At 52.0% G+C, this 26,712-nt stretch overlaps 1 protein-coding gene across 3 annotated transcripts in view; it reads right to left on the bottom strand.

Moving 5' to 3' along the window:
- Nucleotides 1-26,712, bottom strand: part of LOC144740944 (uncharacterized) — a 52,154-nt gene that overhangs the window by 17,244 nt on the left and 8,198 nt on the right. For all 3 annotated transcript variants that reach the window (XM_078623631.1, XM_078623632.1, XM_078623630.1), the window contains exons 2-12: nt 17,577-18,293; nt 14,711-15,896; nt 13,999-14,085; nt 13,079-13,213; nt 11,766-12,180; nt 11,050-11,195; nt 9,163-9,328; nt 8,537-8,620; nt 7,066-7,502; nt 5,154-5,232; nt 3,889-3,951 (exon numbers count right to left, since the gene is read on the bottom strand). In XM_078623631.1, the coding sequence (XP_078479757.1) occupies nt 3,889-3,951; nt 5,154-5,232; nt 7,066-7,502; nt 8,537-8,620; nt 9,163-9,328; nt 11,050-11,195; nt 11,766-12,180; nt 13,079-13,213; nt 13,999-14,085; nt 14,711-15,896; nt 17,577-18,124 (3,346 nt within the window). In that variant the 5' untranslated portion in view covers nt 18,125-18,293. The remainder of the gene's footprint in view (nt 1-3,888; nt 3,952-5,153; nt 5,233-7,065; nt 7,503-8,536; nt 8,621-9,162; nt 9,329-11,049; nt 11,196-11,765; nt 12,181-13,078; nt 13,214-13,998; nt 14,086-14,710; nt 15,897-17,576; nt 18,294-26,712) is intronic.

Raw genomic sequence — 26,712 nt, forward strand, 5'->3', positions numbered from 1 at the left:
ACCCCCCCCTCCACCCCCCCCCCCTCCACCCCCCCCCTCCACCCCCCCCCCTCCACCCCCCCCCTCCACCCCCCCTCCACCCCCCCCTCCACCCCCCCCCCTCCACCCCCCCCTCCACCCCCCCCCCCTCCACCCCCCCCCTCCACCCCCCCCTCCACCCCCCCCTGCCCTTGCACAGACGCAAACGAGCAATCGGGCGGCACGCTCGCCGATAATGTCAAATCGATGAGCGGAGGCAGCGCCGACGTTTTTACTCAAACCCTGAGCGCAAAATCATTGCCCGGCGCGACTTGCGTATTGAACTCCGCGAGATTGGGTTCAGGTTTTTTTTCTTCCCATTCCCCCCCGCGCGCCTAAGTGTGTGTTTGGGGGTCGCGCGTCAATTTGAACGTCTGCACGCCGCGCTTTCGGATCTATGTGTGAGTCTATGGGTCTCTGTGTGAGTCTATGGGACTCTGTGTAAGTCAACGGGCCTCCGTGTGATGGGTCTACAAGTCTCTGTGTGAGTATATGGGTCTCTGTGTGAGTCTATGGGTCTATGTGTGAGTTTATGGGTCTCTGTGTGAGTCTATGGGTCTCTGTGTAAGTCAACGGGCCTCTGTATGATGAGTCTATGGGTCTCCGTGTGAGTCTATGGGTATCTGTGTGAGCCTATGGGTCTCCGCGTGAGTCTATGGGTCTCCGTGTGAGTCTATGGGTCTCTGCGTGAGAGTCACGCGACCACGGGGAGAGAGAGAGATGGAGAGAGACGCCTTAAACAGCAACTAATCAGGCGTCAGGGTCGGGATCGACCCGACGACCTCCTGCACACCAAGTGAGGTAGTCAACATCTCCTAGCCACCGTGATGATGAGAGAGAGACGCAAACTCCAAATATACAGCAGCAGGCATCAGGGTCGGGATCGAACCCACGACCTCCTGCACACCAGGCGAGGTAGTCAACATCTCTCCGGGCCTCACCCAGCCACCACACGCATCAGGCAAACCGGATCGATGATTCCAATCCTGTTCCCGAGGTCGCCAGGGGCTGCCCCGATGTCAAATACCGATCCACCCCGACCCGACAACCGTCAGGCTAGAAATTAAGGAGCTGGCCTTTGCATCTGCTGTCGTTTAGCGAGCAATGAGTGGTCGACAACAGTGACAAAGATCCCCCGAATAGACTTATCAGACTGTCGGGGCAAGTGCTGTTAGCGAGCACCTATGAAGGCCGGCACGGCACACGAGGGGGTGGGTGGCCAGCACCACGCCCGGCCGCCTTTGTCTCCCCAGTGGCGGTGATTACTACACACCGCACCAGGTACTCGTTTGAGGCTGAGTCGACCTGGGGGAGGCCCAGGACCGGTTTAGATAGTCGTCACTGGTGTTGGCCGTGAGCGGGAATGGAACTCGGGTCGCCGGGTTTGTAGCGCAGCGTAGCGCTAACCACTACACCGCCGCACACACGCACAGACACACACGCACACACGCACGCATGCACAGACACACACACGCACGCACAGACACACACACGCACGCACAGACACACACACACGCATGCACAGACGCACCGCTGATGATGACACATACCGACGGCCTGTTCTGTCGATAGCGCGACACGCACACAAACACACGCACACACACGCACACACGCACACAGACACACGCACACACACGCACACACACGCACACAGACACACACACACACATACACACATACACACACAGACACACACACGCACACACACCCACACACACACAGACACACACACAGACACACACACGCACACACACACACATACACACATTCATCTGTCGAACCCCCGCCCCCCCACCCCTTCGCTGTCAAATCTCAAGATCGTCCGTCACAGCGGCAAAAGAATTGGCGTGGGGATTGTTGTTGTTGTTGTTGTTTGTTGACGAGGTCTTTAGCACGGCGGCAGCTGGGGGAGGGGGAGGGGGGCGTGTGTTTCAAGGATGGCCGTGACGATACGGAGGGCGACACGTCACCGGCACGGCGAGTGTGTGCGTGTGTGTGTGTGCGTGTGTGCGTGTGTGTGTGTGTGCGTGAGTGAGTGAGTGTGTGTGCGTGTGTGTGTGTGCGTGTGTGTGCGTGTGTGCGTGAGTGTGTGCGTGAGTGAGTGAGTGTGTGTGCGTGTGAGTGTGCGAGTGTGTGCGTGTGTGTGTGACTGTGTGCGTGTGTGTGTGCGTGTGTGTGTGTGCATGCGTGTGTGCGTGTGTGTGCGCGTGCGCATGCGCGTGTGAGTGTGTGCGTGCGTGTGTGTGCGCATGCGTGTGCGTGCGCGTGCGCATGCGCGAGGTGTGCGTGTGCGTGCGAGTGTGTGTGCGTGTGCGTGCGTGTGTGTGTGCCATGCGTGTGCGTGTGTGTGCGTGTGTGTGCGCATGCGTGTGCGTGTGTGCGCGTGTGTGTGCGTGTGTGTGTGTGTGTGTGTGTGCGCGTGAGTGTGTGTGTGTGTTGCGTGGTGTGTGTGTGTGTGCGTGATCGACGCCCGGGTGCGATCAAGGGATGGCTCCCTATTGGTCAACCACGTTATGTATGCCGATGATTTGGTAATAGCTGCTCATTCAGAAGAGAGACGCTGCTGCTGAGACTGGAGTGTGCCACCAAGAGGTGGGGCCTTACCATCAGCCCCACCAAAACTAAGCACCTGCCTGGGTATTTTGTACCATCGGGCACTCCACCCCCACAACTCCCAATCGGTGATGGGGCAGTTGTGGAGAGAGTGGAGAGTTTCCCATACCTGGGCAGTGTGCTTATGACCGGCTCCAGTTTATCAGCAGAGGTCTCACTCCGAATCAGTCGAGCGGCAATATCTTTCATCGTTGCGTACGCGTGTGGAACTACCTGGTCTTCCTCCCTGAAGCTTCAGGTCTTCTCGGCCACGGTCATTCCCTCCTTCTCTACGCTTGCGAAACGTGGACCCCCTAGTGGAGCATCTTCCCGTTGAGTTGGAAACATTTAGGCTGCCTGCCTACGATCCATCCTGGGTTTAACCAGGCTGGAAGGTCCAATCAGTGAGCTCACTCCGGTGAAAGATCTGGGCAAAGTCCCATCAGTGAGCTCCTCCGGCAGGCAAGGCTGCGTTGGCTGGGTCATGTAGCTAGCCCGCATGCCCAGCCACCGCATGCCTAAACAGCTTTTGTTCGGCCGGATCGAGGGGGCTAACGGGCGAGGCAGAGATGGAGTGACTGTGAGTGACGTGGACGCGAGCTGAGTGACTTGCCGATGACTGGTACCAGCGCAGTCGCTCAGAGGACGCTACTGGGCAGTTGGAGGCAGTCGCCCTCCAACAACAACGGAGGGCGGAGGAGCGACGCTCACACAACGAGCGGAGCGCCGGGTGGCTAAAGCACAGCAAGTTGGCACAGTAGGGGGCACAGGTGGTGCATCAGCCAGTCATCTCGGTCATCTCGGTCAGTCGACCCGTGGCACCTGGGTCTGCCCCGTGACCTCCAGCCAGCGGGCGTTCGACACTTCACGTGGCCTCAAGGTGCACATGGCCTGGCACAAGCGTCGTGGTGACGTCACCGCCACTTAGTGGCGAATGGCGGTTGTTGTTGTTGTTGTTGTGTGTGTGCGTGAGTGTGTGTGCGTGTGTGTGTGTGCGTGAGTGTGTGTGCGCGTGCGCGTGTGTGCGTGTGTGTGCGTGTATGCGTGTGCGTGTGTGTGTGTGCGTGAGTGTGTGTGCGCGTGCGCGTGTGTGCGTGTGTGTGCGTGTATGCGTGTGTGCGTGTGCGTGCGTGTGCGCGCGTGTGTGTGCGTGTGTGTGTGCGTGTGTGTGTGCACGAGTGTGTGCGTGAGTGTGTGTGTGCGTGTGTGCGCGAGTGTGTGCGTGAGTGTGTGTGTGCGTGAGTGTGTGTGTGTGTGCGTGCGTGTGTGTGACCTCACCGACGGGCACGGCGACCTTTGCGGGAGATACCGGCTTTTCCTTCTTTTTGGAGCCGCTCGACCCTGGACGGACAAAGTACCGAGAGAGAGAAAGAGAGAGAAAGAGAGAGAAAGTAGCCACCACCGTCAAATGAAACCAGAAAACATCAGAAACAAATTAAACTTTATTTTTATGTTACCAGGTTAAGGCGCCACTGAGTTGCTACGTTGTGAGTGGCGACGCTGACAACACAAATTATAGCAGCTCCACCAAGTGGTGGATCGTCATCGTCATCATCGTCGTCGTCATCGTCATCATCGTCATCATCATCGTCATCGCCATCAACATCGTCATCATCATCATCGTCCTCAACGTCATCGTCATCGTCGTCGTCACCACCATCATCAACGTCATCATCGTCATCGTTATCATCATCATCGTCATCGTCGTCATCATCATCGTCAACATCATCATCATCGTCCTCAACGTCATCGTCATCGTCGTCGTCATCGTCATCATCATCGTCATCGTCGTCATCATCGTCATCGTCATCATCATCATCGTCATCATCATCATCATCATCGTCATCATCATCATCATCGTCATCATCGTCATCGTCGTCATCGTCGTCACCATCATCGTCGTCGTCGCGTACAAATCTACAGCAGCATCCAAATAACGCATGACGTCGCTTCTAAACGTGGAGGGGGAATACCGGAGGACCCGGTGAAAAAGTACTGCCCTCAGACACCAGCTCTGTGATACACACTTCCACGGGCCGCTCTGTGCGGACCGGAGCGTCACCCGCAGAAGGTCTACCTCAGACACTAGCTCTGTGATACACACTTCCACGGGCCGCTCTATGCGGACCGGAGCATCACCCGCAGAAGGGTCGACCTCAGACACTAGCTCTGTGATACACACTTCCACGGGCCGCTCTGTGCGGACCGGAGCGTCACCCGCAGATGGGTCGACCTCAGACACTAGCTCTGTGATACACACTTCCACGGGCCGCTCTGTGCGGACCGGAGCGTCACCCGCAGAAGGGTCGACCTCAGACACTAGCTCTGTGATACACACTTCCACGGGCCGCTCTGTGCGGACCGGAGCGTCACCCGCAGAAGGGTCGACCTCAGACACTAGCTCTGTGATACACACTTCCACGGGCCACTCTCTAAGAGCACGGAGGCTCCTGGGCGGTCCCCGCGTCTCGCGACGACGTCGCTACGCCGACAGCGGTGCAGCCGGGAGGGGATGAACGCCGACGCCGTAGTTTGCAGTTCACCTTTCGGCTTCGAGGAGATTTTCTTCCACCAGGGCCTGGACTTCTCCAGCTTCTCGTCATCGTTGGCTGCGCGATCCTCCTGCGTCGAAGCGAGAGCAATAAGGGTCAGTTCGCTGTACATAGACTCAACACTGCCCATAGACTCAACTCAACACTACCCATAGACTCAACACTGCCCACAGACTCAACACTACACTACCCATAGACTCAACACTGCCCACAGACTCAACACTGCCCATAGACTCAACACTACCCATAGACTCCCAGGACCGGTTCAGATAATCGTCACTGGTGTTGGCCGTGAGCGGGAATCGAACGCGGGTCGCCGGGTTCATAGCGCAGCATAGCGCTAACCGCTGCACCACCGCTCCCCATAATACATACAACACACACACGAACGTCACTCCTCCACGTGGAGGAAACGACGCCTTGCTATTGGCCGGGAACACGTTTCATGAAGAATTCTCTCTGGTGTGTGTGGAGCAGAGGTCCCTTGCAGAAGGAGGAGACCAGAGCGTCACTGAGAGGAAAGGTATCTTGGTGATCTCTCTGCGATATCCGTGGGTTGCTCTGAGCGGATCCAAGCATCACATGAAGAAGAAGGGATATCAGAGGTAGGTCTGTGATGTCTACTTCTGTGGGACATTCTGTGTGGCTCAAAGCATCACTTGAAGAAGAAGTGATCTCAGAGGTAGATCTGTGAAGTCCGCTTCTGTGGCAACATTCCGTGTGGCCCAAAGCATCACTTGAAGAAGAAGGGATATCAGAGGTAAGTCTGTGATGTCCACTTCTGTGGGACATTCCGTGTGACCCAAAGCATCACTTGAAGAAGTGATATCAGAGGCAGGTCTGTGAAATCCGCTTCTGTGGGACATTCCGTGTGGCCCAAAGCATCACTCGAAGAATAAGGAACCTCAGAGGTAGATCTGTGAAGTCCGCTTCTGTGGGACATTCCGTGTGGCCCAAAGCATCACTCGAAGAATAAGGAACCTCAGAGGTAGATCTGTGAAGTCCGCTTCTGTGGCAACATTCCGTGTGGCCCAAAGCATCACTTGAAGAAGAAGTGATCTCAGAGGCAGGTCTGTGATGTCTACTTCTGTGGGACATTCCGTGTGGCTCAAAGCATTACAGGCGCACGGGTGTCTGGGAAAACGATCGCCGGTCAATCCGTCACGGTGAAGCGTCGCGCGTGGGCGACGGGGGGGGATGGGGGTGGGGGCCGATTTCGCTCCTCGCCAATGCAGACGGATCGACGGCAGCCACCCACCCCCCGCTCCCCCACATCCCCACACCCCCCCACCCTCCCTACCCGCTCCGCAAACGACCACGAGCCGTTTAACACACGAGCCGGGGCCGATTGCCTGTCCGATCGAAAGCGGCAATTAGTGCCAGAATTGAATCCGAATCGCCAATTCGTTCATGGATGCGGCGCAGGTTTTTAAGAAATGTTTAGTCAGTCGGTCGGTCGTTGGGACGGTCGGTGAAACGAGTTCGACTTCAGCGTTGAACCGGCAGGCAGGTAGGCAGGCACGCGGAACGACGGACGTCGGGAGGGGGGGGGGCGGTTCCCGTTGGCGAAAGCGAGGGGCGCCCCCGGCTTCAGAGGAAACAAAATAAACGTCGAAAAAAGAAATGGGGGGGGGGGGGGGGGACCGAAAAAAAAGTCAACCGCGTCGAAATCTGGGGCAAGAGACAAGCCGCGCAGAGAGAGAGACAAGAGCCTGGAGAGAAACATCCGGGTCGTTCTGTGTTCCCCCGGGATAGTCTCTCCGGCCCTGCAAGCCACCATCGTTCCCACCTCGAGCCCTGGCCGTTGTACGTTTCAGTCGCGTTGCTTGGCTACGGTTCGACAACGGTAGCGTTTGCGAAGGCCGGGGAAAAAAAAAAAAAAAAAAAAAAAAAAAAAAAAAACCTGCTCGGAGGACGTCGATTTCCCGGAATCCTCCAACGTGAGCAGCGTGAAGTCCCCGAGGTCCGGGATGGATTCTGGAGAGCGCGACAGCTCGGGGAGACCCGGAGCGGCACGCGGAGCGGACGACGCGGCGGCGGCGATGACAGCCGTCCCGGCCGCTCCGGGCGCTCCGGAAACCAGGAGCAGCATCGCCTCCGGGTCGACGAACATCGCGGTCCGGTTCCCCGGCCGGTTCCAGCTCGCGTCGCTCACGGCTCGCCGCGTCACGGCGGAGGAGGAGGAGGAGGAGGGGGTGGGTGTCGGAACGTCGGACGAGGAGGGGTCGTGGTCACGGGTGGAAGGCGGCGACGACGACGACGATTGTCCCTCGTCGAAGAGCTTCAACCTCGTCGACGGTCGCATGACCGGAGCCGAGCAGACGCGGAGAGGCCTCGTTGCTGATGGAGGGAAAGGAAAACAAATATAACCCGTAAAAACAAAGTTTTTCACTCTAAATCCTTTATACGCGTGGCGGCTAGAGTCCTCTCGTCCTCTGGCTTGAGATGGCTGCCACCTATGGGTCAGATGATTGCATGGCAGCATTAAGCATTTGGTAATTAAATATAATATTTTTGTCCTAAAAAGTGTAACATTTTGGAAAAAATGAACGTTAATTGTCACGCACAACGAGTCTGTGTGCAAAATGTCAGCTCGATTGGATCACGGGAAGTGGGTTAAAAAACGACCGAAAGATTTGCACGGTCCTAAGCAAGCAAGCAATTGAACTTAATATAAAGGATTTAAAAACCAATACAGTGAAAAGCCCCCTTCATACAGTGAGGGAAAAAAGTACTTGATCCCCTGCTGATTTTGTACATTTGCCCCACTGACAAAGAAATGATCAGTCTAGAATTTTAATGGTAGGTTTATTTCAACAGTGAGAGACAGAATAACAACAACAAAATCCAGAAAAACGCACGTCAAAAATGTTATAGATTAATTTGCATTTTAATGAGGGAAATAAGTATTTGACCCCCTCTCAATCAGAAAGATTTCTGGCTCCCAGGTGTCTTTTATACAGGTAACGAGCTGAGATTGGGAGCACACTCTTAAAGGGAGTGCTCCTAATCTCAGCTTGTTACCTGTATAAAAGACACCTGTTCACAGAAGCAATCAATCAGATTCCAAACTCTCCACCAAGGCCAAGACCAAAGAGCTCTCCAAGGATGTCAGGGACAAGATTGTAGAACTACACAAGGCTGGAATGGGCTACAAGACCATCGCCAAGCAGCTTGGTGAGAAGGTGACAACAGTTAGTGCGATTATTCTCAAATGGAAGAAACACAAAAGAACTGTCAATCTCCCTCGGCCTGGGGCTCCATGCAAGATCGATAATGCTGTTGTTTGCTGGCGATGATGCTGCTGGTCGTGCTGCTGATGATGACGAAGGTGAAGATGATGAAGATGACAGAGATTCCACTCAGCGACTTACCAAGATTCTTTCCTGCATTCAGATCTCCGGTGCTGATCTCCGACCTCGCATCGCTGACCTCTGAGCTCGACACGCCACTCACACCTGGCGAACGATGGCACAGGTGAGTCAGCGTGTCTCATCGTACACAATACAAACGAGACGGAACAATACAAACAGAACAATAGAAAATAGAACAATACAAACGAGACGGAACAATACAAACAGAACAATACAACCAAGATGGAACAATACAAACACAACAATACAAACAGAACAATACAAAGCAGACATAACAATACAAACAGAACAATACAACCAGAACAATGCAAACAGAACAATACAAACTGAACAATACAAACAGAACAATAAAACCGCGATGGAACAATACAAACACAACAATACAAACAGAACAATACAACCGAGATAGAACAATACAAACACAACAATACAAACAGAACAATACAAACAGAACAATAGAACCAAGATGGAACAATACAAACAGAACAATACAACCGAGATAGAACAATACAAACACAACAATATAAACAGAACAATACAAACAGAACAATACAACCGAGATGGAACAATACAAACAGAACAATACAACCGAGACGGCGCACCACCGCGGTGTAAAAGCTCATCACCAGAGTCGCTCAGCGTGCTCTGGCTGCCGGTCACCGGCGCTTCCCGGAGCTCCTCCTCCATCTCCTCCTCCCGCTCCGTCTCCCGTGACGACGTCTCCTCTTCCCCGCCGGGTTCCCGCGGCCGTTCCTCTGTAGCCCCCTCGCTCGCCGCTTCAGCCGCCAGGATCTGCGCAACGGGGCAGAGGAGTCAGAAGGGTGATGTCCTACCCCCCCTCCCGCCCCGAGATGGACACACGGATGGACACACGGATGGACAAAGCAAACAGAACAATACAAACAGAACAATACAAACACAACAATACAAACACAACAATACAAACAGAACAATACAAACAGAACAATACAAACAGAACAATACAAACAGAACAATACAAACACAACAATACAAACAGAACAATACAAACACAACAATACAAACAGAACAATACAAACAGAACAATACAAACAGAACAATACAAACACAACAATACAACCACAACAATACAATCAGAACAATACAAACACAACAATACAAACAGAACAATACAAACAGAACAATACAAACAGAACAATACAAACACAACAATACAAACACAACAATACAAACAGAACAATACAAACACAACAATACAAACAGAACAATACAAACAGAACAATACAAACACAACAATACAAACACAACCATACAAACACAACAATACAAAGCAAACACAACAATACAAACAGAACAATACAAACAGAACAATACAAACAGAACAATACAAACAGAACAATACAAACAGAACAATACAAACAGAACAATACAAACACAACAATACAAACACAACAATACAATCAGAACAATACAAACAGAACAATACAAACACAGCAATACAAACACAACAATACAAACACAACAATACAAACACAACAATACAAACAGAACAATACAAACACAACAATACAAACACAACAATACAAACAGAACAATACAAACACAACAATACAAAGCAAACAGAACAATACAAACAGAACAATACAAACACACGGATGGACACACGGATGGACACACGGACGGAGAAAAATCCACGCGACCACGGGGAGAGAGAGAGAGAGACACGCAAACCCCAAATATGAATCTACAGCTGAACAATTTTTCGGTTATTTTACCAGGCAAGGCCCCAATTGACCAGCAAAAGCTCTTTTTTTTCAGAAGTGACCAGGCCGCAACAAATGATAGCTCAACGAAGTGGGCTCATCACCACCATCCTCATCATCGCGCGGAAATGTTCGTCGGCAGCCGAATAACTCTGAGCGCAGGGACAGGCAGAGAGAGAGAGAGCGAGGGAGGAAAGGAGGGAAGACACGCGGCAATATTCCACACGCACAGCGGCGGGTCGGGGCGATCGCCAGACGACAAAGATCCCCCGTGTAGCCTTAACAGACTGTAGGGGCAAGTGCTGTTAGCGAGCACCTATGAAGGCCGGAACGGTACACGAGGGGGTGGGTGGCTAGCACCACGCCCGACCGCCTTTGTCAACCCCAGTGGCGATGTTTACACACCGCACCAGGTACTCGTTTCAGGCTGAGTCGAACCCGGTGACCCGTGAATCGAACCCGGGTCACCGGGTTCATAGAGAAGCGTAGCGCTAACCGCTGCACTACCGCTCCCCACACACTCACACTCGCACGCACACTCACACACTCACACACACTCGCACGCACACTCACACACTCGCACGCACACTCACACACACACACACGCACGCACACACTCGCACTCGCACGCACTCACACACTCACACTCGCACGCACACACACACTCGCACGCACACACACACTCGCACGCACGCACACTCACACGCACACACTCACACACACTCACACACACACCCACACAATCACACACACACTCACACACTCACACACCTGAGCCTCCGACTTCATGCCGAGCGTAGCGACGGTGGCGCCTTCCAGCGGCACAACGAGCACTTCTTCGGCGAGCAGATCGATCGGCGCGTCCCGGAGGTCCGCGGGCACCAGGCTCACGAGGGAGTGCTTGTGCTTTGCCTTGCCTGCGCAACGCGGGGACCACGCGGCCGTCACGGAGAGCGGGCGGGGCGAGCGAGCGAACGCGTCGGTAAAATATCGTCGTGATAATTAGTTTTTTTTTTAATCCTTTATATTAAGTTCACTCGCTTGCTTGCTTGCGCGCTTACGACCGTGCAAATCTTTCGGTCGTTTTTTAACCCACTTCCCGTGATCCAATCGAGCTGACATTTTGCACACAGACTCTTGCTTAATGGTGGCAGGCAATCATCTGACCCATAGGTGGCAGCCATCTCAAGCCAGAGGACGAGAGGACTCTAGCCGCCACGCATATAAAGGATTTAGAGTGAAAAACTTTGTTTTTACGGGTTAAATTTTACCCTTCTATCTGGCAACAAAACTGACACCTTTTTTACAAGGAGTCATGTTTGCATTGACCACAATACAGTTTTTTTGCCAAATAAAATGAAAAAAAAAAACAAATATCATATTTTGCTACAAGCAAACCAGATTTCAACCCAGGCGCCCAGCGGTGCCGGGATCAGCGTCTCCGACACGGCCATTAGCACCCCGACCCCACGACCCCAGGGCCTCACCGAGCGAAAGTAGCCGGCGTTTGGTCGACGGCGTTCCTCCCGGTGAGGTTCCACTCATCTTGGCATCGCCGCCGCTGCCGCCGCGTCTCCTCTCTGGCGGCGTAGAACCACCACCGCTGCCGCTGCTTCCACCGCGTCTCCTCTCCGGCGGGGTAGAACCACCACCACCGCTACCGACGCGTCTCCTCTCTGGTGGCGTGGAAGCACCGCCGCCACCGCCGCCGGCAAGGGACAGAGAAGAGGATGAAACTGCGCCGGCACTGGGCGATCGCGAGCGGAGCGGCGGGCGCCTGGGCAGGCCGCGCAGAGCGTTCCAGACGGCCGCAACGCCATCGTCGTCGTCGCTGTCGTCGCCCGGCTCCGCTGCTGCGACCGCGGCGCCACCGCTCTCCAGCGCCAGCCACGCAAAATCCACCTGGCGCCACGCGCGACGGACCAACCACGGAGGGGAGGGGAGGGGGGGGGGGGGTGAGGGGCGGTTCGTCAGCGGGCGGTCGCTGAATCTCCCGCGACGACGTTTGGTGGACGGGGCAGGCTGGCGAACACGCCCTTCTTGAAGCGGCCCAGGCCACGGCGTGACCATCGCCCAGCGAGGCGGTGGATTATCTTCGTCACGCGGACACGAACAGCGGCGGTTAAATTATCTGAACTGCGCGTGAGCCCCCCGCTGAGCTGCTGGGCGGCTCTTTTTCGCGGAGCGACCCGGGCCGCCACAAGTGATAGCTCAGCCAAGTGGCTTCATCATCATCATCGTCATCATCATCATCATCGTCATCATCATCGTCGTCGTCGTCATCGTCGTCGTCGTCATCGTCGTCGTCGTCATCGTCGTCGCGTGGAAATGCAGAGCGAGCGGCCAAATAACTCAAAACGCGCGGCGTTGAGTTATTATTGTGGAGGGGGAAAAAACGGAGGAGCCGGAGAAAAATCCACGCGACCACGGGGAGAGAGAGAGACACGCAAACTCCAAATATACAGCAGCAGGCGTCAGGGTCGGGATCGAACCCATGACCTCCTGTACACCAGGCGAGGTAGTCAACATCTCCTAGCCACCGTGATGATGATGAGAGAGAGAGGCACGCAAACTCCAAATATACAACAGCAGGCGTCAGGGTCGGGATCAAACCCACGACCTCCTGTACACCAGGCGAGGCAGTCAACATCTCACCGCAAGCAAGAGGTTACCTACACCTCACTACCCCACCACACGATGGTGAACCCGGCGGCATTTGCTTGGAGCTTCCACGCACGAGACTCAGCGGGGCTGCTCCGGACAGAGGTTCAGACGGAGGCCGTGGTCCACCACCACCTACCAGGCCAAGCAGCTGACTCATGGTGATGAGCACCGAGGTCCTGCAGAGGTGATCCTCGGCCCCGGAGGCGACGGTCGGTGTTTCCCAGTTGCCGCGGTCGCTCAGAACGTCTTCCAGAAAGTCTCGCAGGCGGCCCTGCCGAAGGAAATGACGTCGTTCGGAGAGTCTCGCAAGGTGGACGTGCTACTGCAGGTACGCACAGGATTGTTACATTTCGATTTAAAGCTTTCGTGAGTGCAGGGAGTCGCATTCTTGGTACGTTCGGTAAAGTCACGTAGAAGGGAAATAATGAAGTGAAAAATAAAATAGCATGGAAATATATTTAATTCTTTTAATTTTATTATTATTAATAAAACAATTAATATTTTAATAAGTTTTATTTTTTACTATTTTATTATTTCCCTTCTACGTGACTTTACCGAAAGAACCAAGAAAAATACTGAGTATCATTACTCGGAATGCTCACTATTATTAATAGAAATTATTAATAATGATTCGTAACAATAACAAGTCATTTTTTTATTTCGATTTAAAGCTTTCGTGACTGCAGGGATTCATCTTCTTGGTTCGTTCGGTGAAGTCACGTAGAAGGGAAATAATAAAATAATAAAAATGTAAAACAATAAAACTTATCACGACGTTTCCACTGCAACACAAGCAATCGTCATCAGGTGTGAAATCCACAGCAAAAAAATTTGAAAAAAGTGGCGGTTTTTTCTTAACGTCAGCACCAACGGACAGCGATTTGGCAGTTGGCCACCATGAGATTTGGCAGTTGGTCACATGGACGAGGCCATCTATCTTCTTGGTTCTTTCGGTGAAGTCACGTAGAAGGGAAATAATACAAATATTTACGATGTTTCATTTATTTATCGGCATCGGCGTGGGCCGAATTTCCTCCGCCCCCCCCCCCCTCGTACCATCTCAAAGTGGCACAGCGTGTGGCCCACGCGGCCCTCCTCCGTAGCTGCTGCGACGGTGGACAGCTTGAAAACGGCGTTGGCAACCTGACACGCACACACACGCACGCACGCACACACACACGCACGCGCGCACACGCACACGCACGCACGCACACACACACGCACGCACACGCACGCGCGCACATGCACGCACACGCACGCACGCACACGCACGCGCGCACATGCACACACACACACGCACACACACGCACGCACGCGCACGCACACACGCGCACACACGCACACACGCACACACGCACAAAGACAAATATCCCCCGTATAGCCTTAACAGACTGTAGGGGCAAGTGCTGTTAGCGAGCACCTATGAAGGCCGGAACGGCACACGAGGGGGTGGGTAGCCAGCACCACGCCCGACCGCCTTTCTCTCCCCGGTGGCAATGTTTACTGGGTACTGCACCAGGTACTCATTTCAGGCTGAGTCGACATAGGGGAGGACCGGGACCGGTTCAGATAATTAATCGTCGCTGGGGTTGGTGGCGCAGCGTAGCGCTGACCACAACAAAGAACAACAAAACAATTATCATCATCGTCATCATCATCATCATCGTCGTCATCATCATCGTCATCATCATCATCATCGTCATCATCGTCATTACCGTCATCGTGATCATCGTCATCATCATCGTCATCATCGTCCTCCCCCTCTCACCTTACGAAGCGCCGTCCGTGCCGCGTCGCTCACCAGGCCGGCGTCAACGATGCCCCAGACATCGGGCGTCACGATGGCCGGCACGACAAACTCGCCGAACAGCAACGCGGCCAACGCGCCGTGTCGCCGCCGTTGCCGCACCACCGACCCCCCGCCGGCGGCGTTCCCATCGGCGTTCCCGTCGGAGTTCCCGGCGTTCCCGGCGTTCCCGGCGATGACGTCCCCAACATCCCGCAGAATCCGCCGGAGTCCCGCCGGGAAAGCGGACGAATTGTCGGCGAGCGATCGCAGCACGCCGTCGACGCACGTCGCCAGCGCCGGGACTACGGCGTCGGCGTCGTCGTCATCGGCGATCTCGGCGATCTCGGCGACGTCGGCCAGGAGGGCGACGAGGGGCGGGCGCAGCGCCGCCGTCAGGAACGCGACGCCGTCCACAAGCTCGCCCAGCAGCGTCCGCAGCAGCGCCAGGAACAGCGGCGAGCGGCACCCGTCGGCAACGCCGCCGCCGCCGCCGCGGTCGGCAAACAGCTCGGCGACTCCCGGCGCGAATCCGACGGCACCAGCGCCGCGGTTTGATCCGCGACGCGTCGCCGCGACCCTCTCGGCCGTCGCCGATTCCTCGCCCGACTGGCCGCCGCCGCCGCTCGACGGCTTGCCAAGATCACCGGGCCCCCGGCCGCTGGCCTTCCCCTCCCGTCCCGGCGGGCGGTCGTCGTCCGTGTCGTCGTCGGCGTCGGATCGTTCCCCGGCGTTCCCCGCCGTCCGTGCCGCTCGCATCTTGAACATCCGAAGGCCGCGATCCTCCGCGGTCGTATCCACCGACGAAGCCGACGCCGCCGACGCCGACCGACCTCGGCGTTGCCCGCCCCGCGTCTCCTCCCGCCGGAGCAGCGCCAGCAAGAGGCGCGAGACTAGCGACAGGTCCCGGGGCAAGAGGGCCGAGCCGTAGAGCGACATGAACGCCGTCTGGAGGAGCTCCTCGTGTGCCGGGTCGGTCAACGCCGACGAAGACGCCGACGCCGGAGTCAGGAAGGAGGCGAGAAGCTCGGGGTGGGAGCGGAGAGTGGACAGGAAGTGTCCGTAGGCCGGAGTGAGCGACGAGAGCCTGTGGTGAGCATCCACAAAGGTGGCGGTGCAGTCGTCCAAGCACACGGCGCGTTGGTAGCACTCCAGCGTCAACGTTTGACTGGGGGGTGGGAGGGCGGGGGGTCGATGTTACCGCGTGGGCGAAAACAATTAGCGGAGTTCGTTGTTTCCGAGAGGTCAGCAAGCTGCGACATGGGAGGGTTTTTTTTTGTCAGAAATTATAATAATAATAATAGGTGTTTCATCTTCTTGGTTCTTTCGGTAAAGTCATCACGTAGAAGGGAAGTAATAAAATAATAAAAATGAAAGATAATAAAATACAATTCTCACGACGTTTCGGCCACAACGCAAGCAGCCGAAACGTCGTGAGAGTTATTTTTATTATGTTTTATTTTATTTATTTTATTACTTCGCTTCTACGTGACTTTACCGAAAGAACCAAGAAGATGAATCCCTGCAGTCACGAAAGCTTTACATCGAAATAATAGGTGTTTTACGCCTTTATAATACAATAGGATTTAAAGCTTTCGTGACTGCAGTGATTCATCTTCTTGGTTCTTTCGGTAAAGTCACGTAGAAGGGAAATAATAAAATAATAAAAGCAAAAAATTTTATTTTTTTTATTTTATTATTTCCATTCTACGTGACTTTACCGAAAGAACCAAGAAGATCGCTGATCTAAGTTGCTGATCATGCTGCTGCTGCTGATGATGCTGCTGCTGCTGCTGATGATGCTGATGATGATGCTGCTGATGATGCTGCTGCTGATGATGCTGCTGATGATGATGATGATGATGCTGCTGCTGCTGCTGCTGATGATGCTGCTGCTGATGATGCTGCTGATGATGCTGCTGCTGCTGATGATGATGCTGCTGCTGATGATGATGCTGCTGCTGCTGCTGCTGCTGCTGATGATGCTGCTGCTGCTGATGATGCTGCTGCTGCTGATAATGCTGCTGCTGCTGATGATGATGATGATGCTGCTGCTGCTGATGATGCTGCTGATGATGCTGCTGCTGCTGATGATGCTGCTGATGATGATGATGATGATGATGCTGCTGTTGCTGCTGCTGCTGCTGATGATGCTGCTGCTGATGATGCTGCTGATGATGCTGCTGCTGATGCTGATGATGCTGCTGCTGCTGATGATGCTGCTGCTGCTGATGATGCTGCTGCTGATGATGATGCTGCTGCTGATGATGATGCTGCTGCTGCTGCTGCTGATGATGCTGCTGCTGATGAGGATGATGATGCTGCTGCTGATGATGATGATGATGCTGCTGCTGATGCTGATGATGATGCTGCTGCTGCTGATGATGCTGCTGCTGATGATGCTGCTGCTGCCGCTGCTGCTGCTGATGATGCTGCTGCTGATGATGATGATGCTGCTGCTGCTGCTGCTGCTGCTGCTGCTGCTGATGATGCTGCTGCTGATGATGCTGCTGCTGATGATGCTGCTGATGATGATGATGATGCTGCTGCTGTTGCTGCTGCTGCTGATGATGCTGCTGCTGATGATGCTGCTGATGATGCTGCTGCTGATGCTGATGATGCTGCTGCTGCTGCTGCTGATGATGCTGCTGATGATGATGCTGCTGCTGCTGATGCTGATGATGCTGCTGCTGCTGATGATGCTGCTGCCGCTGCTGCTGCTGATGATGCTGCTGCTGATGCTGCTGCTGCTGATGATGCTGCTGCTGCTGATGATGCTGCTGCTGCTGCTGCTGATGATGCTGCTGCTGATGCTGCTGCTGATGATGATGATGCTGATACAACTCACCCATCCTGGAGTGCTCGCTCCAGCACCCGGAGGTGCCACTTGCTCCGTGACGTGGCCCAGGCCCCCTGAGCGAGCTTGGCGGCCCCAGCGTGGAGCTCCGTGTTGAGCCTCTGCAGCAGTTCACGCTCCGCGGAGATGTACAGCCGCTCCACGGCTAGGCCCTCCGCCAGGGGTACAAGCACCTCCATCAGGGGGCCCTGCTTGACCTCCGTCGGGGGGCTCTGTTTGACCTCCGTCTGGGGGCTCTGTTTGACCTTCATCCTGGGGCCCTGCTTGACCTCCATCAGGGAGCTCTGTTTCACCTCCGTCAGGGGGCTCTGTTTGACCTCCGTTCGGGAGCTCTGTTTGACCTCCGTCAGGGGGCTCTGTTTGACCTCGCTCTGTTCGATGTCAGCAGTCAGGGGGCTCTGTTTGACCTCCGTTCGGGGACTCCGCTTGACCTCCGTCAGCGGGCCCCGCTTGACCTCCGTCAGGGGGCCATGCTTGACCTCCGCCGTGGGGCTCTGCCACTCCACCATCCTGGAGCTCTGCTTCTTCTCCTCCTCCATGAGAGAGATCAGCCGCTCCTCCTCCTCCACGAGGGGGCCCCCCCCCCTAGATCTCCTCCTCCTCCTCCTCCACGAGGGGGCCCCCCCCCTAGATCTCCTGCTCCACCTCCTCCTCCACCGTGTGGCTTGCCGTGTCCTCCACGCGCAGCTCCATTCTCAGACCGCAGAGCTGCACGACGCAAGGAATGCAAAGAGCAAAGATCAATGACGAAGCTCTCGGGTATTTTCCGCGTGATGATAGTGTAGTGTATAGTGTAGTGTATAGTGTAGTGTATAGTGTAGTGTATAGCAGAGGTGGGACAAAGTCATTGTTATGCAAGTCCAAGTCGAGTCGCAAGTCATCAAATTCATGACTCGAGTCTGACTCGAGTCCAAGTCACATGACTCGAGTCCACATCTCATAGGTGGGACAAAGTCATTGTTATGCAAGTCCAAGTCGAGTCGCAAGTCATCAAATTCATGACTCGAGTCTGACTCGAGTCCAAGTCACATGACTCGAGTCCACATCTCATAGGTGGGACAAAGTCATTGTTATGCAAGTCCAAGTCGAGTCGCAAGTCATCAAATTCATGACTCGAGTCTGACTCGAGTCCAAGTCACATGACTCGAGTCCACATCTCATAGGTGGGACAAAGTCATTGTTATGCAAGTCCAAGTCGAGTCGCAAGTCATCAAATTCATGACTCGAGTCTGACTCGAGTCCAAGTCACATGACTCGAGTCCACACCTCTGGTGTATAGTGTAGTGTATAGTAGTGTATAGTGTAGTGTATAGTGTAGTGTATAGTGTAGTGTATAGTAGTGTATAGTGTAGTGTATAGTAGTGTATAGTGTAGTGTATAGTGTAGTGTATAGTGTAGTGTATAGTGTAGTGTATAGTAGTGTATAGTGTAGTGTATAGTGTAGTGTATAGTGTAGTGTATAGTAGTGTATAGTGTAGTGTATAGTGTAGTGTATAGTGTAGTGTATAGTGTAGTGTATAGTAGTGTATAGTGTAGTGTATAGTGTAGTGTATAGTGTAGTGTATAGTATAGTAGTGTATAGTGTAGTGTATAGTGTAGTGTATAGTGTAGTGTACACTGTAGTTTGTACTCGTGCATAGTGTAGTGTATGGCGTGGTGAGTGTGTAGTGTATAGTGTAGTGTATAGTAGTGTAGTGTATAGTGTAGTGTATAGTGTAGTGTATAGTGTAGTGTATAGTGTAGTGTATAGTAGTGTACACTGTAGTTTGTACTAGTGTAGTGTAGTAGTGTATAGTGTAGTGTATAGTGTAGTGTATAGTGTAGTGTAGTAGTGTATAGTGTAGTGTATAGTATAGTAGTGTATAGTGTAGTGTGTAGTGTAGTGTATAGTGTAGTGTACACTGTAGTTTGTACTCGTGCATAGTGTAGTGTATGGCGTGGTGAGTGTGTAGTGTATAGTGTAGTGTAAAGCGCTGTATGTATGTCAAACTTCTTTCGCACCGCACGTAAGCCGACCGTGTGACAGAGGAGCGGGGGGTGATGGTACGAACGACTAAAACTCAACATGTAGAGAAAGAAAAACATTGTGTGTGTGTGTGCGTCACTCGGTAGGAATGCGTGCGTGGTTCACGGATCATTTCCCTGCACATTGGCGAAGCTCACAGTCTGCCTCACCGCTGAACCCGTGACCCGACTCCCCGCCATCTCGGACTCACTCCAAAATCCGATGGGCTGTCAAGCTCTTTGTTAACACGTGTTCAGTAGAATTAGAAGTATTTTTATTCGTAGGTAAAAAAAAAAATTTTTAGTAATTTTAATTTTCTTCCGAAACGTCGTGATTTTTACTTTATTTTTATTTTACTTAATTTTTTATTTTTACCTACGTGACTTTACCGAAAAAACTTAAGAATATGAATCCTTGCAGTCACGAAAGCTTCAAATCTAGAATTATTTATACTGCAGGAGGAAATCCGATGGTCTGTCAAGCTCTTGTTAACACATATCCAGTAGAATCAGAATTATTTAAACTGCAGGAGGAAATCCGATGGTCTGTAAAGCTCTTTGTCAACACAAAAATCCAGTAGAGGCACGGGCTAAGAACGTTATAAAAAACAAACGTTACAAAAAACAAATCGCCCAACAGGATACAACGACAACAACGACAACGACAGACAGACAGAGTGGGCTAATAGAAAGCGCGTAATAAAAAACACGCAAATTTAGCTGAAGAATAACACGGAAATGTGGTGATGGTGGTGGAGGAGTGACCTGGGTGGGGAAGTGGGGGGGGGGGTTGGTGGTTCATGATGGCCGAGTCAGAGGCGCAGAGATTCTGAGTCACAAGCCACGGGGTGACAGGCGACCGCTGCGATTGAACCAGGGTTCTCAGGCCAGATGACACACCAGTGACTCACACAGAGACCCACAGACTCACACAGAGACCCGTAGACTCACACAGAGACCCATAGACTCACACAGAGACCCACAGACTCACACAGAAACCCATAGTCTCACATAGAGACCCATAGACTCACACAGAGACCCATAGACTCACACAGAGACGCGTAGACTCACACAGAGGGCCATAGACTCACACAGAGACCCGTAGACTCACACAGAAACCCACAGACTCACACAGAGACCCGTAGACTCACACAGAGACCCGTAGACTCACACAGAGACCCATAGACTCACCACACAGAGACCCATAGACTCACACAGAGACCCATAGACTCACACAGAGACCCATAGACTCACACAGAGACCCACAGACTCACACAGAGACCCATAGACTCACACAGAGACCCACAGACTCACACAGAGACCCACAGACTCACACAGAGCCCAGTAGACTCACACAGAGACCCGTAGACTCACACAGAGGGCCATAGACTCACACAGAGACCCATAGACTCACACACAGAGACCCATAGACTCACACAGAGACCCACAGACTCACACAGAGACCCATAGACTCACACAGAGACCCACAGACTCACACAGAGACCCACAGACTCACACAGAGCCCCGTAGACTCACACAGAGACCCGCAGACTCACACAGAGGGCCATAGACTCACACAGAGACCCATAGACTCACACACAGAGACCCATAGACTCACACAGAGACCCATAGACTCACACAGAGACCCATAGACTCACACAGAGACCAATAGACTCACACAGAGACCCACAGACTCACACAGAGGGCCATAGACTCACACAGAGACCAATAGACTCACACAGAGACCCATAGACTCACACAGAGACCCACAGACTCACACAGAGACCCGTAGACTCACACAGAGACCAATAGACTCACACAGAGACCCCTAGACTCACACAGAGACCCGTAGACTCACACAGAGACCCGTAGATTCACACAGAGACCCGTAGACTCACACAGAGGGCCATAGACTCACACAGAGACCAATAGACTCACACAGAGACCCACAGACTCACACAGAGACCCACAGACTCACACAGAGGGCCATAGACTCACACAGAGACCAATAGACTCACACAGAGACCCACAGACTCACACAGAGACCCACAGACTCACACAGAGACCCGTAGATTCACACAGAGACCCATAGACTCACACAGAGGGCCATAGACTCACACAGAGACCAATAGACTCACACAGAGACCCACAGACTCACACAGAGGGCCATAGACTCACACAGAGACCAATAGACTCACACAGAGACCCACAGACTCACACAGAGACCCACAGACTCACACAGAGACCGGTAGATTCACACAGAGACCCATAGACTCACACAGAGACCCACAGACTCACACAGAGACCAATAGACTCACACAGAGACCCCTAGACTCACACAGAGACCCATAGACTCACACAGAGGGCCATAGACTCACACAGAGACCCACAGACTCACACAGAGACCCACAGACTCACACAGAGACCCACAGACTCACACAGAGACCCATAGACTCACCACACAGACCCCCCCTTCCACCGGCACCCCCATGAGAATCACAGTGGGCATTGACAGTCTGAACGTCGGCGCGTCAGACAAAGAGGCATTGTGATGAGACCGGTCTCTCCGGCACAACGAGATGAGCCACCGAGAAGCCCAGCGACCCGTGGCACGGAAACAATTTGTTGGTGGTGCGTACAGCACTCTGTACCACGTACCACACTCTGTACCACGTACCACACTCCGTACCACACTCCGTACCACACTCTGTACCACGTACCGCACTGCATATCACGTACAGCAGAGTCTAGGAGCTCTCTCTTGAATCAATGCTGGCAAACTTCCAGATGTTAGAGGCAAGGACCCACTCTTCAGCACCTCAGCGGCTAGGAGATGTTGACTGCCTCGCCTGGTCTACAGGAGGTCGTGGGTTCGATCACGACCCTGACGCCTGCTGCTGTATATTTGGAGTTTGCGTGTCTCTCTCTCATCATCATCATCATCACGGTGGCTAGGAGATGTTGACTACCTCGCCTGGTCTACAGGAGGTCGTGGGTTCGATCACGACCCTGACGCCTGCTGCTGTATATTTGGAGTTTGCGTGTCTCTCTCTCATCATCATCATCATCACGGTGGCTAGGAGATGTTGACTACCTCGCCTGGTCTACAGGAGGTCGTGGGTTCCATCCCGACCCTGACGCCTGCTGCTGTAGATTTGGAGTTTGCGTGTCTCTCTCTATTGTAGCTCAAGCTTAACCCACTTCCCAATGTGGTATCGGCTGCAAACTTGGTATACTTATGTAATACTGATGACAATACTATATTCGATCATAAAAAAAGAAAAAAAATATTTTTAAACATTCATTATCATTATGTTTTGGCTTGGGTCTAATTGTCCACGCTCAACTGACATTGGCTGTAATTGGCCACGGTCCCTTACGTTGTGGCAAACTTCGGGGCCACTTTCTGGAGTCGTGGAGTTCTGCCATTACTAGTAGATTTCATAGAAGCGTGTTTTTAAAAAAGTTAAAAAAAAATATTAATTATTTTGCTCGCATAACGCCACCGCTGCCGGGAGATGAAATGGAACTTGACCCCTGCGAGTAGCGAGCTGCTGAACACTTACTCCGCCGTGTTAATATGAAATTTTATTTTTTGGTTAAATTTCTTTCCCCGTTTGTAAAACATTCCGTTAAATTTAAAAAAATTGCTAGTGACGTGTGCAATGTGAAGATGTGTTTTTTTTTATTTTAGAGAAATCTTTAAATATATATTTTTTCCCACGTTTAAAAGGCTTCATACAGACCGCCCGCTTGCGTCTTTCGACGCGTTCGGGAATTCGAGCGTGTTTATGTTTCAACACAGACAACGCATTCACCACTCACGCACCTACACACACGCACGTGTGTGTGTAGGTGTGTGCGTGTGTAGCGGGGAGCGGTGGTGCAGCGGTTAGCGCGCTGCGCTATGAACCCAGCGACCCGGGTTCGATTCTTGCTCACGGCCACCACCACCACCAAGCGACGATTGTCTGAACCGGTCTCTGGGCACACAACCACAACACCAACCATAACTACCACCACAACCACCACCATAACTACCACTACCACCACAACCACTACCACCACCACCACCATAACTACCACCACAACCACCACCATAACTACCACCACAACCACCACCATAACTACCACCACAACCACCACCATAACTACCACCACAACCACCACCATAACTACCACCACAACCACCACCATAACTACCACCACAACCACCATGATAACCACCACCACAACCACTACCACCACCACCATCACAACCACCACCACAACCACCACCACAACCACCATCACAACCACCACCTTAACCACCACCACTACCAGAACGACCACCACCACCATAACCACCACCACAACCACCACCACAACCACCACAACCACCACCACAACCAGTAGGCACATCTACTCACCAACGCCCGTGTAACGTTAGCGTGCGCCCGTAGCAGTGAATGGCACTGGAAACATTTCAAATTTGCAAAACAAAAATATAAAAAAACGAGCTGAGCTGACATTTAAGGAACAGAGACTCAATTGTGACCAGCAGATCCAATAAGCTTTCAGCTTCCCCCCCCCCAAGCTAGCATCACGAATTATCAACGTAGCAGCTGCTACCCTTTCACAGTCATCATCAGCTACACTTTCAGTCATCATCAGCTACACAGTCATCATCAGCTACACTTTCACAGTCATCATCAGCTACACAGTCATCATCAGCTACACTTTCACAGTCATCATCAGCTACACTTTCACAGTCATCATCAGCTACACTTTCACAGTCATCATCAGCTACACTTTCACAGTCATCATCAGCTACACTTTCACAGTCATCATCAGCTACACTTTCACAGTCATCATCAGCTACACTTTCACAGTCATCATCAGCTACACTTTCACAGTCATCATCAGCTACACTTTCACAGTCATCATCAGCTACACTTTCACAGTCATCATCAGCTACACTTCACAGTCATCATCAGCTACACTTTCAGTCATCATCAGCTACACTTTCACAGTCATCATCAGCTACACTTTCAGTCATCATCAGCTACACTTTCACAGTCATCATCAGCTACACTTTCACAGTCATCATCAGCTACACTTTCAGTCATCATCAGCTACACTTTCAGTCATCATCAGCTACACTTTCAGTCATCATCAGCTACACTTTCAGTCATCATCAGTGGTGGCTACCGTCCAGGCAAGGCGGGTTCTGAACCTTGACCGCAAACCTTGCACCCAACACCCCCCACCCCCCTCGATATTCTTATACATATCTTAAAATAAATATTTTATCATGTTTTAATTTTCTTATTTTATTGTTTCCCTTCTACGTGACTTTACCGAAAGAACCAAGAAGATCTATGGGTAGTGTTTAGTCTATGGGTAGTGTTGAGTCTATGGTGCAGTGTTGAGTCTATGGTGCAGTGTTGAGTCTATGGGCAGTGTTGAGTCTATGGTGCAGTGTTGAGTCTATGGGCAGTGTTGAGTCTATGGTGCAGTGTTGAGTCTATGGGCAGTGTTGAGTCTATGGTGCAGTGTTGAGTCTATGGTGCAGTGTTGAGTCTATGGGCAGTGTTGAGTCTATGGTGCAGTGTTGAGTCTATGGTGCAGTGTTGAGTCTATGGTGCAGTGTTGAGTCTATGGGCAGTGTTGAGTCTATGGGCAGTGTTGAGTCTATGGTGCAGTGTTGAGTCTATGGTGCAGTGTTGAGTCTATGGTGCAGTGTTGAGTCTATGGTGCAGTGTTGAGTCTATGGTGCAGTGTTGAGTCTATGGGCAGTGTTGAGTCTATGGTGCAGTGTTGAGTCTATGGGCAGTGTTGAGTCTATGGTGCAGTGTTGAGTCTATGGGCAGTGTTGAGTCTATGGTGCAGTGTTGAGTCTATGGTGCAGTGTTGAGTCTATGGGCAGTGTTGAGTCTATGGTGCAGTGTTGAGTCTATGGTGCAGTGTTGAGTCTATGGGCAGTGTTGAGTCTATGGGCAGTGTTGAGTCTATGGTGCAGTGTTGAGTCTATGGTGCAGTGTTGAGTCTATGGTGCAGTGTTGAGTCTATGGTGCAGTGTTGAGTCTATGGTGCAGTGTTGAGTCTATGGGCAGTGTTGAGTCTATGGGCAGTGTTGAGTCTATGGTGCAGTGTTGAGTCTATGGGCAGTGTTGAGTCTATGGGCAGTGTTGAGTCTATGGGTAGTGTTGAGTCTATGGGCAGTGTTGAGTCTATGGGTTAAGTGCAAGGCTCTGTCTGCTCTTAAGTCCGATTTGACCCTCACCAATGTCCGTGCTCTAACGTAACCCGAGACAATGTTCCTCCACTGAGGCTCGTAACAACAACAACAAAAACAACAAAAACAACAAAAACAACAACAACAAGAACAACAAAAACAACAACAAAAACAAAAACAACAAAAACAACAAAAACAACAACAACAAAAACAACAAAAACAACAACAACAACAAAAACAACAAAAACAACAACAACAACAAAAACAACAAAAACTGTGGCAGTTGTTTTGCAACGTTCAGCCAAGCCAAAAGAATATAAACTTACGAGTTAAACATGAAAAGGAAACTTTGCTTGCCAGGGGCCTGAGTTTGTTAAAAGCACTTCTCAATATAAATGTGCTGTCGTTAAACATTCCACCACCACCACCAGCCGACACAGCTAAAGACGTGGCCAATTCGTTACTGGCATAACTTCATACGGGAGCGTTCCAGACGGGAGCGTGAAGCTTCCGGTGAATTGATGTTTTTTAAATCCTTTATATTAAGTTCACTTGCTTGCTTGCTTGCTTACGACCGTGCAAATCTTTCGGTCGTTTTTAAACACACTTCCCGTGATCCAATCGAGCTGACATTTTGCACACAGACTCGTTGTGCGTGACATTGAATTTTCGTGAAATTTTTTTCAAAAATGTTACACTGTTTAGGGAATTTTTTTTAAAAATATTTAATTACCAATTGCTTAATGGTGGCAGACAATCATCTGACCCATAGGTGGCAGCCATCTCAAGCCAGAGGACGAGAGGACTCTAGCCGCCCCAATGCCACGCATATAAAAGATTTAGAGTGAAAAACTTAGTTTTTACGGGTTAATTTTTTAAATCCTTTATATTAAGTTCACTTGCTTG

The sequence above is a fragment of the Lampetra planeri genome, unplaced genomic scaffold, assembly GCF_965212315.1.
Source record: "Lampetra planeri unplaced genomic scaffold, kcLamPlan1.2.h2 scaffold_354, whole genome shotgun sequence".
Lineage (NCBI taxonomy): Eukaryota > Metazoa > Chordata > Hyperoartia > Petromyzontiformes > Petromyzontidae > Lampetra > Lampetra planeri.